Below are 14,452 nucleotides of genomic sequence, written 5' to 3'. Positions count from 1 at the left end.
AAGCCAAAGGAGAGTTGCTCTTGCATGCAGCTCCTGTTTTAGGGTTTCCCATTGAGGCATCTGGCTGGCCAACCGGAGTGGAAAGGTGCCACAACTCCCTCCCTCTTCAAATGGGACACCCAAATTTGCCACTTTGCCCTGAGCCCCTGCTTCTGGGAAGGGGCCCATCCATGCAGCCAAGCTCCCAGTGGAAACAGGAACACTCAGGATGCAAGCCTCAAGTAGATAGGAGGGGACGAACCCCCCCAAAAAAACCTTTTATTGGCCGCTTCCTTCCTTCAGGATGCAGAAACAGCATCATGGGTATTTGGCATCATAGATGATTTTGGAGGAGTTTCCCCGGTCCCTTTCGTCTTCTGCGGTGAGGTTGAGGGAGTGCAGCACTTTGTACTGGACCATGGTGATGAGGGCCAGCTCTTCAGGATCTAGGCCGCTCATCAGGGTCACTTCTGGGGGATAGAGGAAAAGAAAGCACACTGGGTGGCTGGTTCCGTACCTGCCGACTTCTCCATGCCCAGACCAACCCGAGGAGGGAGGAGGGTCCTGTGCTGGACCCCTTCCTGCCAGCACAAAGCTGTCAGCTGAAGAAGCATTTCAGCTACCCAAAGAGGGCTCCTTGCTGGGAGAGGCAGCATAGGGGAAGTACCATCTCTGCTGAAGACCTTCCTCTTCCAACAACACTTTCAGTTTGAGACTTTTTCCAATCTGCCTCTGCACTGGAAGCATTTTAAAATGTTTTGGGTAATGTTTTGTTACTCGCTGCCGCCCTGGCCATCTTTGGGAGGAAAGGCAAGATATACATTTATTAAACATAGAACTAAAGAGGAGGGGCGTGGCAGGGGCAGGAGGTGGAGCTACTGATACAAAGCACAATCCTAACTTTTAGGGCTGGTGCTCTGGAAAAAAGGAAGCAGCCAGCAACCAGTCAGACAAAACTAGCAAGGAAGTATCCCACGAGCCCCGTCAACAGGTAAGTGGCAAGGAGCTGTGCAGTTTAAGGAACTGGGCAGCAAGTGTATGGATCTGGTGTCACTGGACTTGTGCTGTACTAGTGGCCACAAGACACAGCCTGGCCACCTGCCGTGTCCCCCACCCACCCAAATAAGAGGTACCGGCTGCCAGAGGCCTCTGAGTGCTTCACCCTCTCCTCATCACCAAGTCCAAATTCAACAACACTTAACATTGCATCCATTGGGATCCTACTATAAACAGCAGGCCATGGACCTCTGCTCAGCTTGCCAGCACAGCCAGTAAAGTGTACAAATACACAAAACAATAAATGAAGAAGAATGAAGCCTGGTAAGGCCGGTTTTCAGTGGCTCAGGCAGGTTTAGCAAAATACCTCTCCATATGCAAAGAAGCCAAGGTCTGGCAAGCAGCTCTGCTTCAATGGGGAGCTTGGGCTTTGCAATGTTTATTTTTATTCTGTTTACCTTGCAGAAAGATTGAGGTCCTGCAAAGTGGCTTGTAAGGATATGCAGGACTCAGACTATTTACGCCATGCCATGCCAAGGAATAACACACCAGGGATATTGTTTTAAGAAAGAAAGCTGTTATCCTTGGAAATCTAAGCCCAGAGACTGAGGGCCCAGAGAATGCGGAGGGTTTGCCCATGTGCTCCCAACCCAACTCACAGGACAGGGGCTCTTTGCTTACCAGTACAGGCAGGCAGACAGAGAGAGCAATTGCTCCAGGTTGTCATTTGCTGGCAGTCCTCCACACACGTCTGCACTGGGACACCACAGACTGCAACAAGAAAGGCCCCTTAGTTATTTGTCTCAGGCAAAACCTCAGACTCGCCGCCTCCTCTTCCTACTCGGCAGGATGTAACTATGCAAATATCTATGCTACCAACAGTGTAAACTGGTTTAAGTCAACTTCTCCCCCCCCCCCCCACACACCGCAAAACCCATACTCTGTGCAAAGGAAGGATGGCAGAACCAGGAAATGGCGGGGTCAGCACACATGGTAGGAGGATTGGACAGTGCCAGACTCTGGTGAAAACACCCTCCAAGGGCCAGGGAAGGGGCTGCCCCACAGCTCTGGAATGCCTTTCCCACCCCAAGCATCTCAGCCTATGGCTTTCCACCATTGCTGAAGTAACAGAGCCAAGCCCCAGATGTACAGGGCTGAAGGCTGGGTCAGAAAGTTCCATTCTCAACACGATCGATCTAAGGACTGGCTAGCGTCACGCACCAGGCGCAAGAGAGTCCGCTGAAGTCATTCACTGTTAACCGAAGGAGCGAATTTGCTTCCTGAATAAGTTATCTAAGAAATGCAATTGGTGCTGCCACAAAAATGCAAGTCTATATTTCCACCCACCCCACTTAGGCCTCCCTCTACCCCTGCTTCTCCACGACTCAGTGAAGACATATTGCCCCCCCCCCATTTTGCAGGGCCCAGCATAGCATCAGGCTCACCTTCTGATGGCACCTTTCTCAAGTGGAAATAAAGCAGACAAGGATAGGAAGGGGCCCCGGGGGGGGGGGGGAGAGACCCAGAATACAATCCAGGAGAAGGGGGAGGAAATTCGTCACCTCCAGTCTGAGAGGGCAGATCATGTTTAACAGCACCATACTAATCGTGTCTACACAGAAATGAGTCTTGTTGAATTTAACGAAACTTACTCTCAGGTAAGTGGGGATAGGACTGCAGCTATGCCATGTCAAAAGGAATGCATAGGAACCTGTTCCGTCAGGAAAGTAAACAGACTACTCTGTGCCCGCTGTCCCCACCCGCCTCTGCAACAAGCAGGTTTCTGTCACTGGGGTTGCCCAGGACAGCTGGCAGGAACAGGATGTCCTGCTGGGAGCAGCTACACACAGGTATGTATGACTAAGATGTGCTCTCTCTCTCTCTCTCTCAAACACACACACACACTGCTGCTAGGATGAACCACAATCCTCCAGGTTTGGTGCTCAGCAACTGAGCAGGTACTTCTGCACTCCTAAGTGGCCACAGCCTGCCAGCCATGTTATGTAACCCACTGGAATGTTGGCACAGGCCGCAAAAAAATGAGTTTCTTGAGCCACTGCTGCTCCCCAAGAGAGGCTCTGTGACAACGACTGCCGGCTCCCTCACCTTTCTCAGCTGTTGTCTGGAATCGGCCGCTGCAGTCGCAGGCAGGTCGTGGTGGGGGTGCCGAGGCCCTACGGCAGGAGGGGCCGCTGAAGCCCTCTGCACAGACTGAAAGGAAACAGAGCGATGAGTGCAGCAGGGTTCAGGCATGAGAGGGAATGGCATGGTGGCCCCAGAAGCAGCTGACATCACACACAGCTCTCTCCTCCAAGCAACCACGTTCCTGGGGCTTTGCTACATAACACACAGCATTAAAAGCCAGCAAGATGTTCTCATCAAACACCTGACTTGAGTGACTATTGCTGCTGTTATTTCAACTTGGCTCTCAGGCAAGCCAATGAGGGCGGAGAAAGGAGGCCGAGATGGACAGTGGCTTCGCCTTTTAGGCTGGCCCACAGACTGCAGCTGGCTTGACACTCCCCCCCCCCCCCATTGCTTTTTCGCTGTTCTTTAACATCAGCATGATGCACAGAAGTCCAGCAGATGAAGTTCTTCCTATAATCAACAGGGAAAGCTGCACCAGTTTCATGTCTTGCACATGGAAGCAGCTCCAAATCCTGTTTGGATTTTCAAAGCACAAGGAATTTCTGGGTTTAGGGAGGAGATGTTGGAGGAGAAACCCCACATGGATGAGTGGGGGAATAACATAGGCGTGAGTGGTTCATGATCTGCATTAACCCCAGTTTGGACAGACCCTGAGGCCTTTGCATTGCAGACCTGGATGACCTGTTGTATGTGCTCCTCACCGGAGCAGCCAGGATGCAGGCATGCTGCAGATCGTTGGGGGTGGCAGCCCTCTGCCCCTGGGCAGGCAGTGCTGACTCCAAGGTAAATCATGGTTCAGAATTACACTTTGGTGATGCCTTTCTCTCATAAGGACATAAGAAGAGCCCTGCTGATCTAAGCAAGATCTACTCCAGCATCCCTGCTGCTCACAGGGGCTTTAGAGATCCTTCTGAAAGCCCCCAAGGAGACCTCCTTCTCCCTGGAGAGAAGTGCACTGCCGCTACACCTGGAAACTCCACTCCTCTGCAAGGAGGAACTATCAGGTTCTTCAAGCAGAGGACACGAAGAGGGTTCTCTTCCTGTCCCTACGCAAGACCCACTTACTGGTCCACCTGTAAAGCGTTGAATCTGGCTTGGCGACAATGCTGTCTGTGGAGCTTATCAGATAGAAGCCAGTCTCTGTTTGGAGGACGGCGGCACACACATTGTGCTCCATCAGGCACTCCTGCTTCGCTTGCTCCAGGCTCTCAGCGGAGGGGTACAGCACGGACGGCTCTCCTGCCACACCGTGGCCAGGTTGCTCATCAAACCATTCTGTGGCTGCTGGGAAGGGAAACATGGTGCGGCCAGCTTAGCTAATGCTCCACAATTAAAACCACCAACAGATCCTGTTTACATGGCATGTTGTAAAATTATTTGCGGATGCATTCGAATGCGGCTTTTCGTCCCCCAAACAACCCCCAAAGGTGACTCGCATAAAAGCAAAGTGAAAGAGCAGAGCAGAAGAAAAGACCATCATAACCAACAAGTAAAAATAACAGCCAGGGGTCTCAGGTAGCTTTCAAAAGGGGTACATGCATGGGCAGGGGCCCAGTTTCAGCATTCAGAAAGAGCAACGGGGATTGTGTGCTCCCTCCTCAGGGAAAGAGGGTTGGGTTGGTTGTAAGAAGCTTTGGGTTGCCCTGGGCAAGATAAAGCAACTCACAAATTCAACAAATAAACTAATTACCTTCACTACATTTGCACAGAAAGGGCCTCTCCTCCTTGCAGCTGGCATCACCGAGAAGCCCCGTTGATGAGTTGAACCACACACAGTCCTTCAGGCCCCCATCAGCCATATCATCCTTCAGGTACCTTTCCCCACACACAAAAGCAAAAGGAAGAGGGTTGTTTGTGCTCCAGGGCTCTGGGGAGGGAGGTCACAAGAGCTCCCTCCAAAAGGAATTTTGCAAATGCTCTCGACTAGGATGCCAGCACTCCAGGGCATATAAATTCAATTCATCATCAGAGGTATTGCCACATCTCATATTTCCTGGTTCAAAATGCAATGCTTTCCTCGAACATGAGATGAACACCATTACCCTCCCAACCAATTCTTCCATGGCTCAGATTCTCATCTGAGCTAGGGCAGTGTTCACTTCCTTCCCTCCTTCCCCTAAGCTCTCATCCAGCAACAGTCCTTCAAACTATGTTCCTTCCAGCCCCATTATTCATTGGTTGCTACACTGATGGTGGCAGCAGGCAGAGGGGAGGGAGAAAGAGAGACAGACAGATAGAAGGGATGCAGGCAGGCTATACAGCACACCAGGTACAAGGAGGAATGGAAAATGCAGTTTTCCCAGCCACTGATGTCAGGAAGCTCTGATGGATAAGGGAGGAGACTCACAGGAGTTGGGTTGGGATTGGATCCCATTGCATGTGCCCAGTCAGGGGCTGCAATGCCAGCTGGGTCATTTTGGATTAAGCTGAGCAATTTTCTATTACAAAACAATAACATTGTTGGGGGGGATGTCTGAGCTGATCTACTTAAAGCTTGGTGGGGCATGACCTTCCCCAGCACCATTCGCCCACAGGGCAGTCATATCTAGGGGGAAAGGGCCCTGGAGGAACCACCCGGGTGCTCACTGTCCCATCTGCTCGCTGAGGGGCTCCTGTGTTGTCCACCGGAAGACGGATTCCTCCTTCAGGTCATTCAAGCCCGTCCAGAAGGAGCCTCCAAAGTTTGAGCGGACCCAGTCCTAGAACAAACATGGCAACCGCAACCTCAGGGTGGGTGGAAAGAAGGCAACCATCCCATGATGCCTCAGTTGACCTTTCACCTGCCTCCCTGCATGGAGAGGGGTGGAGGACTTGGGCACGTACAGGGTGGCACAGGGTTCTCCAGAAAGGTCAATATCAAGGAAGGAGAGGGCTCCAGCTTCCCTAGGGCAAGCACCACTTGCCCCTTGATTGCAGGCTGAGGGGAGGGCCAGTGAGGGAGCCGTCTTCTGGAAACTGCAGCCCAACTCCATGGGCAGCATGCCATCAAAGGTCATCATGAGGGGCCCTGTGCTCCTGGAGAGATGCTGGTACAGAAAAGCCATACCTTCTCTTGCGGAGAGGTCAGGTGCAGCAGTTCTGTATTCTTGAATCTCCGGCAGGCATGTAGGGCCTCTTGCCACTCGCTGGCCAAGGAGGGGTCCCAGAAGTAGCAGCTGCCATTCCAGTGGCTCCACCCGGGCTCCGTTGGGCAGGAACTCCGGGGTGCTGAGGAGGAGGCGGGGGGACATTATCCAGAACGAGGCCCAAGCTGCTTTCCCTGATTATGGCTACAGTCCATCCTTCCCAAATCCAGAGCAGAGGCTCTCTGGCCAAGAGAGCCAGGTGAGAGCACTGGGACCTGGTGGCATTGTCCCCTTCCAAAGTCCTGCCAAGCACTTACCCAGTGGCCCCTCGCACACCCACGGCTTGAGCTCGGAGCAGGAGGATGCAGCCACCTGCCCCTCTCCCTGCGGCCCAATCTCCAGGCAGCCCCCGGTAGCAAGCTGTGTGTCCGCCAACCTAGCGAGGGAAGCAAAAAGGGCTGGGACCACCAACTTCTTGACAAGGAATGGCAGGTGCCCAGGAAGCCAAAGTCACATGCCAGACAGAGAAGGAAGGACAATGGGGACCAGGGATGAGGTGCTAAGTTTTGCAAGCTGGTGGTGCAGTTCTGACAGTGTGGTGGCGGGAGATGCAGGGAGATGATCACTCCTTCAGAAGCTGCATAAGGGTTGAACTAGATGTCCCTTGGGGTCCCTTCCAACTCTACGATTCTGTGATTCAGGTTTGCTGGAGTTCTGGATAAGTTGGTTGCCAGAAGGCCAATATATAAAGGGAGCCCCTCCGTCAGTGGTGAAGCACCTGCTCTGCCTGTAGAACAGGGCCGGCCCCTCCATGAGGCACACTGAGGTAGCTGCCTCAGGTGACAGAATCCAAGGGGCCCCTCCATGGGTGTGAATCCCACCACCACCCATGTCTCCACTGAATCGAAGTGAAGCAGCTGCAGCAGCAGCTTCCAGGGTGATCTTGCAAGAACAGCACGTGATCTCATGGCATGCTCGCAAGACCTTGACAGAACCCAGAAGCCATAGCCACACGCCCCCTGTAATTAGAGACAGCATAGGTAGCACTGTCATGTTTTGCCTCAGGCAGCGAAACAGGACAGGCCACGCCGGCTGGAGGTCCCAGGTTCAACCCTTGGCCCAGCACAGAGGGAGTCTTTCTTGTCAATGCTGGCCTGGTTGCCCATGTCTGCTTGAAGGCAGCCACCTGCCCCCAAAACACTCACCAGGGAGAAGAGAGGTTGGCTGCTCGGCCCTCTGCCCATGTCCAAGTCCCGTCTCTGTCGACATCATTCAGCCCTGTCCAGCTGTTCTTCTGCACCATGGCTGCTATCCAGGCCTGGAGGGGAAGAACGGACGGGGGTGGGAGAGGAGGCTCATTCCGCTGGTTTAACCTGCTCATTTACAACATGAACATTCAGCTCTCTGGTGGCAGCAATGTGCTTCATAGCTCCATATATTGAAACAAAATGTTTGTAGGTATAAACACCTATAAAGAGTTAAAACAGCCTCCAAAAAGTGGGAAACGTTCTCCAACCCAGTGATCTGAGGGTTGGTTGCCAGGAACATTGTCCTTCAGCCGTCAAATGCCTGGCAAACAGGAATGCTTGGAAATTTCCTCCTAAAAGTCAGTAGTGAGGAGGGCACTCCACAAAATGGGAGCCACCACTGAAAAGGCCCTGTAGTAACATCCCTGAATAGGCCTCACCTACTGATTTTGCAGAGTCCAAGATGGTTGGCAATGGGGAAGGTGCATGGGCCCAAGTCATTTAGGGCTTCATATACTGGCCTTGAACTGGGCCACACAAGCTTACTGCCAGCTACCCCACAGTGAAGCAAGGAGCGCCAGCCATGCCACCTGGGAACATGACTAGCTCCCAACCTGCCTTTTCCTTGGCACTGCTGAGGGTCAGGAGGCCCACGTCTTTTCCATATGTCTGACAGGTGGCTTTTGCCCCCTGCCAGTTCTTGCTGCTGTGCTCCTCCACGTAATAGCAGTGACCGTCCCAGAACCACCAGCCAGGAGCATGTGGACATCTCGAGCTCACCAAACCTGGAAAACAACCACAGGCAGAGCAGTAGTAGCTTCGCAACGTGACCCTGACTCTAACCTGCCAGCCTGCCTGTTCTCTGTGAAGCTGTAGCGCTGCTGCCTCTTGACGATGTTGTTATTTCCAATGATGTATTGTTTTGTTTTTCTATGTTGACTTTCCCTTTTATCACAAAGCCGCTTGGCTTATTTTATTAACAGAAAAGACGAGCGTAAATGATTAAGCTAAAGAAATGCGTCCAACAGTGGGAGTTCATGGAGCAAAAGAAGGCCTGCCTTGTACTTATTTATTTCATTAAAAAAAGATACACCGCTTGATTGTATTTTTTTTTAAAAAAAGCCACACACCTCAAAGTGGCTTACCGAAAAATAAAACAGTAACATCAAGAAAATTAACAATCATACTTTTAAACATACAGAAGTTAAAGTACTAAAACAGACTGAAATTCACATCCACTTTGCAAACACCTGGCTAGGGTTGCCTAAACAAGGATGTTTTTAGCAGGTGCTGAAAAGAGTACAGTGAAGGAGCCTGATTGATCTCAATAGGCAGGGAGTTCCAAAGTGTAGGTGCTTGGTGGAGTATGTGGAGATGGCTAAACTTCGATGGGAGGAGTAAGGAACCAGGAAGAAAGAAATTTAACTAAGACTGGGGGAAATTTACTGAGTATTTTTTTAAAAAATTGTAAACAACTTAAAACATTAGCAAGGTTAATGTAAAATGAGCAGTAAAGATAACTCAAGGAAATTATTAGAGAAAATAAATAATAAGGTATTGGTTTGGATATGCAGCAGTAAAGATAAAATGAAAGAAACCACAGATGAGAGGGGGAGGGGAGGTCAATTTGATGGTATTTTTGGTTTTGCTATAGAATTTGTATGTTTTGTTGTCAAATTGTACACACCCCCACACACCGCTATAACAAAGTGTATCTGTGGCACCTGTAGCAATGCCAATTATGCCAAGTCGGTCATGACTGGACCTAATGGTCAGGGGTCCCTTTACCTTTACCTTTTAAGCAGTTGATAGGCACATGTAATCACACAATCTCGTAGGTAAACTGGTCCCAAGTTGCCATGGGCTTTATATGCAAATGGCAACACCTTGAACTCGGTGCAGGAGCAAATCAGCAACCAGGGCAGATCTCTGAGAGCAGGTGTCATATGCCAACAAGGCCTCACTCAGTCATGCTGCAGCATTTTTATGTCACTCATATTCCGTCCCACCCCCCAAACTTACCATAAAGGCACGAGGGGGTGAAGCGACGGACGCAGCGCAGGTGGCGCCCATCGCATTGGCCCGTCAGGGGGTTGTAGGTCGATGTGCTCAAGCACGGAGAGCAGCGCTGCCGGCACCCATCCCCACAGAAGCTGGGGGAGCAGGCTGCAAGGACAGAGAGTTGTTGGTTAAGGCAGTGAGAGCTACCTGGAGACACCAGCCCATCTGACTGGCCTCATGATACTCTGGATAGAGGCATGTCTGCTGGAGACCCTGCAGAAGTCACTGGAGGTGTCAGGGGTCAGATCCTGCAGCCTTGAAGCTCAGCCTTTGAACCTGGTGGCACAGGCACACACCAACACACAGGAGGAATGGCCAGCCTCAACAAGGAAGCCTCTCTCAGCACTGGACTAGGGAGGAAAGTCTCAGTACTGGCCAAATGGGGTTAGGGCTGCCTTCGTGCCTTGTGTGATGTGTTTGGCCACCAGGTCTTTGGTCCTCTCCAGCAAATCTTAAACTTTTATTGACACCAGAGTGGGATCTCTCTTTCAAGTCAGCCTCTGAAGACCATCAGAGAAGGGCTGCTTCTCTCTCCCCTCCCTGCCCCTTTTCCCTTGTGTGTGTCTGTCGTGATTTTTAGATTGTAAGCCTGCAGGGACTGCCTTGTTTTAACTGGAAGCCTCTTGGGCTGAAATAAATAAGCAATAAATAATGAAATTGCCTCCCAGCCCTCATTGGGGACTCCCCAGAAGCATCTGACGGGCCACTCTTGGAAACAGGGCACAGGCAGAGGCAGAATGGGAGACATCTCCTGTCTTCTCATGCAGCTGAACCTGCAAACATTCCTCAGCCCAGGTAGGATGGGTCAAAGGGCAGTAAGCCAGGCATGAATTTATTCTGGGAGAGGCTCCTGAAATCCATTGACAAAGGGGCTTCTAATCCACACAAGCTCAGACTGCAATACACTGGGTTGGCCTTTAACCTGCCACCACAAGACACATTTAAAGCACCTTGCTGGGTTGTTCAGTGTTCAGGGGCATCCCTGAAATGGAGGGAGGGAGGTGTTCCAGACCCCGATCTACCAACCCACTACTATTCCCCCTTCCCAACCTCCTCCCTGTACTCCTGCGTCTCAAATGCAGCAGAAGCAGCCACTCACCTGCCTTCACGTAGAGGATGGCGTCCGAGCCAGGGCTGTCCACCAACACCGTCCCTGCCACCAGGTAATAGGCCCCGCTAAGTCTCAGCAGCCCCGTGCAGCCCTCCTTCTGCAGGTAGCAGGCGTCCTTGGCTTCCTGCAGCGACGCTCGCCTCTGCTGGGGGGCCGAGCCCTGCTGAGGAAGGAGCAGCTTCTCCCTGAAAGATGGCAGGTCCACATCTGTGTGGGGATGCCACAAAGTGGGAGAAATAAAGTGAAAACTCTTCCTGGCAATGTACAGAACAAGGCGACTTAAGGCACATTTCCTCCACCCGAAAACTGGGAACTGTAGTTTACCCCTCACAGAGCTAGAACCCCCCCAGCACCCTTAACAACATGCAGTTCCCAGGGTACATTGGATAATGTGCTTTAAATATAAGGTGTGTATGCAGCTGGAACTCAGCTCCCGAGGGCATCCCCTGAAGTTTGACAAAGGGCAAAAGACCCCTAACATTCCCCACCTCTCCGCTATAAGGATACGTTGGCATTAAGCCCCTCAGTGCATCAAAGACAGATTGAGTGGGGATTTAGGTGCCAGGCAAAAATGTTCCTCCTTAACCAGGCCTTTGGCTGACTGACATCCAATGCCCTTTTAAAATGTGTTTGGGGAGCCAGTGGGATTACTGGGTTGTTCTTGTTTTTATTATGTATTTTGTGATTTTGTGATTTTATGTTGAGAACCGCCCTGAGACCTGCCGGTATAAGGCGGTATACAAATTTAATAAATTCTCATCATCATCTTTTCTCCCCAGAGAATACTCCCACCTTCAGGTCGCTTGCAAGCCCAGCGGAAGCTGCCTGGCTCTGAGCCTCCTCTTTCGCCACCAGCAAAGCCAGCCCTGGCCTGAAAAAAAGAAAGAGAGCGGAGAGATGGGGCAGCTTAGCCTGTGGGGCAGTCAGATGTTGCTGGGCTCCCATCATCACCCTCTTGATCCCTGGCCCGGTTGGTTGGGGCAAGACCAGGGGAAGTTGCGGGAGAGATCAGGCATGTCAGGTTCAAAGTACTTTGCCTGTCCCAGGATCAGTCCTTTTTTTCTGGTGGAACACAATGGTACACAAAGCCATCACCTTTTTGGAGGGGAGGAGGAGGGAGGGCTCTTGGCCCCTCAGAGCATCACGCCTGCTTTTCCATGGAGGCAGGAGGCTGTGACAGGATTCTGGAGCCCTGCTGCCTCCTTTCCAAAGCTGGGCAGACCCCCTTAGAGCATTGTGCCTTCTTCCCTAAGCTGGGCAAATGCTTCCTGGGCTTGGTGAAGGAGATGCGAGCCCAGGTCCTGGCAAAATGTGGGACAGTGTTACCCCTGTGGTAAAAATAGGCATGCATAATGCAGCAAGTTATTTATAATGCATCTCTATATACCAAGATAGAGACGCGGGTGGCGCTGTAGGTTAAACCACAGAGCCTAGGACTGGCTGATCAGAAGGTCGGCGGTTCGAATCCCCGCGACGGGGTAAGCTCCTGTCGCTCAGTCCCTGCTCCTGCTAACCTAGCAGTTCGAAAGCACGTCAATGTGCAAGTAGATAAATAGGTACTACTCTGGCTCCCGTGTGCTGGCGTTTCCGTGTGCTGCTCTGGTTCGCCAGAAGCGGCTTAGTCATGCTGGTCACATGACCCAGAAGCTGTATGTCAGCTCCCTCGGCCAATAAAGCGAGATGAGCGCCACAACCCCAGAGTCACCCACGACTGGACCTAATGGTCAGGGGTCCCTTTACCTTTACTATATACCAAGATCTCAATGAAGTTCCAGTAAATCATGTAATTGTTTTACATGTATTTGTTTTTCCTGGCCCTGAGGAAATTTTGCACCCAGGGCAATTACCCAGAGTACCGGCACCTTTTTCCTAGAAAAAAAAAGCACTACCCAGGACCCCTTCCCACAGCCCATCTCCAGGAGGTTGGCATAGCACACCCATTCCATGGCTATTGGGGTCCCTTTCAACTCTAGTCGAGTCAAATTATGGTGGTTCCAATGTGAGAAGTTCACCAGAACCTGCCTCCTCCCCCACCCCCAGCCTCCAGCAGGGACCCCATCTCACCTTGACCTTCTGCACGGTAGCACCCAGGTACCTCTGGCAAGCAGAGGCTGCTTCGTCCTGCCTGCTGTAGCGCTCCGAGGACACGCAGGCTCCATGCTCAAACACCCAGTCATCCAGGGGCAGGCACTTCAGAGAGGCATACGCCGCTAGGGAAAGGGGTTTGGCCATTACTAGCTGACCGCGGTGCCAGGGGGTTACTCGGCAACCACACACCCTTGTGCACCAAGTAACTGCAGGGTGCCCCCTGGCTCCTGGCACTCAGGAGCAGGGTTTTTAAGTCAGAAGGCATGATGCTTCCTGGCAAGCCGCTCTGAGCCCGGCCTTGGCTGGGGAGGGCGGGATATAAATAAAAAATATTATTATTCTGGAAGAGCTACAAGCTTGAAGGCAGCTGCAATCCATTTGCACTGGGGCAAGGGCGCAAACAGGTGGCAAGGGAGGTTATGGGGGGGGGGAGCAGCAGAAGGTCTGAAGGGCTCCATGGTGCCAAACGAGGCCACCAGCCCTCCTTCCTCTCAGGGCTCCAGGGCTGGCGGTTGGAGCCAGTGCCACGACTGGTTTAACCCTGTTTCTCCAAATGTGACCCTTTTTTGCATGGGATTGAGGGTGGCTGCATTAGGGACGGCTCGGAGGAGAGCCCCATTAGCCCACTGCTTTGAGATGCACATACCGGCTGCCTCCCTGTAGCGCAGGAATCCATCGCAGAGGCCCGTCAGCGGGTTGCAGCTCAGGCCTGGCTCACACCGGGGGCACATCGACTGGCAGTCCTGGCCAGAGAAGCCGGGCCGGCAGCTCGACTTGACATGCACGGCAGCAGCCGAACTGGCGTCAGGGTCTTCCAGGACCACAAGGCGTGTCCCCCTGGCAAGGCGGTGGCCCCCTGCGGAGCTGACCACGGCGTCACACCCCGTGCCCAAGGCAGAGCACTGCCGCTTGGCAGCCTCCAGCGAAGGGAAGCTCAGGTCCAAGGAGGGAGCACCATAGAAGGACTTCTCAGGGAAGGTCATGTAGGAGCCTGAGGGGAGGGGAGAATCATAGAATTGTGGGGTTGGAAGGGACCACGAGGGCCACGGGATCACATTCATCCAGTGCTTTACCAACTGCACTGGCTCCCGGTATAGTACAAGGTCAGGTTTAAGGTGCTGGTTTTGACCTTTAAAGCCCTATGCAGCCTAGGACCCACATACCTACGGGACCGCCTCGCCTGGTATGCCCCGCGGAGGACCTTAAGGTCCACAAATAACAACACTTTGAAGGTCCTGAGCCTCAAGGAGGTTAGATTGGTTTCAACTAGGGCCAGGGCTCTTCCAGAGATACTTCAAACAACTATATACTCAAGGGCCGCAAAATGAGGTTGAGATAGAACAATTTTTGACAACGAATGGATTATCAAAGTTGTCTCAAGAAAATAGATCAACCCTGAATTATAAAATAACACAACAAGAGATCGAAGATGCCATTCAGAATATGCAATTGGGTAAAACTCCAGGGCCAGATGGGCTTACCTCCAAATATTATAAGACATTGAAAGATTATTTGATACATCCACTAATGGAGGTTTGCAATGAGATTATGGAGGGGAAGAAAGCACTGGAATCGTGGAAAGAAGCTTTCATCACATTGATACCTAAATCAGAAACTGAAAAGACACAACTTAAGAACTACCGTCCCATCTCCCTTCTAAATGTGGATTATAAAATTTTTGCAGACATTTTAGCAAGTAGATTTAAAAAAGTTCTAAATGAAGTGATTCATAAAGATCAGGCAGGCTTTCTCCCAGG

General features: G+C 51.8%; 2 protein-coding genes across 2 annotated transcripts in view; both read right to left on the bottom strand.

Annotated features, from left to right (window-relative positions):
• The window catches only part of LOC310832095 (beta-4C adrenergic receptor-like), a 685,807-nt gene that overhangs the window by 195,993 nt on the left and 475,362 nt on the right, over positions 1-14,452 (bottom strand). The window lies entirely within an intron of this gene.
• LOC310832040 (uncharacterized protein) overlaps positions 218-14,452 on the bottom strand; it is a 40,397-nt gene continuing 26,162 nt past the window's right edge. The window contains exons 18-32 of the mRNA XM_083713372.1: positions 13,342-13,686; positions 12,672-12,817; positions 11,400-11,478; positions 10,596-10,814; positions 9,458-9,601; positions 8,054-8,220; positions 7,394-7,506; positions 6,506-6,624; positions 6,170-6,330; positions 5,710-5,822; positions 4,814-4,938; positions 4,189-4,407; positions 3,082-3,186; positions 1,657-1,746; positions 218-449 (exon numbers count right to left, since the gene is read on the bottom strand). Of these exons, the coding sequence (XP_083569498.1) occupies positions 298-449; positions 1,657-1,746; positions 3,082-3,186; positions 4,189-4,407; positions 4,814-4,938; positions 5,710-5,822; positions 6,170-6,330; positions 6,506-6,624; positions 7,394-7,506; positions 8,054-8,220; positions 9,458-9,601; positions 10,596-10,814; positions 11,400-11,478; positions 12,672-12,817; positions 13,342-13,686 (2,297 nt within the window). The 3' untranslated portion in view covers positions 218-297. The remainder of the gene's footprint in view (positions 450-1,656; positions 1,747-3,081; positions 3,187-4,188; positions 4,408-4,813; positions 4,939-5,709; positions 5,823-6,169; positions 6,331-6,505; positions 6,625-7,393; positions 7,507-8,053; positions 8,221-9,457; positions 9,602-10,595; positions 10,815-11,399; positions 11,479-12,671; positions 12,818-13,341; positions 13,687-14,452) is intronic.

This window comes from Podarcis gaigeae (genome assembly GCF_964106915.1).
Source record: "Podarcis gaigeae genome assembly, chromosome: 15".
NCBI classification, from domain to species: Eukaryota; Metazoa; Chordata; class Lepidosauria; order Squamata; family Lacertidae; genus Podarcis; species Podarcis gaigeae.
The sequence above is the reverse complement of the archived record's forward strand: the minus strand, read 5'-3'. Positions and strand labels throughout refer to the sequence as shown.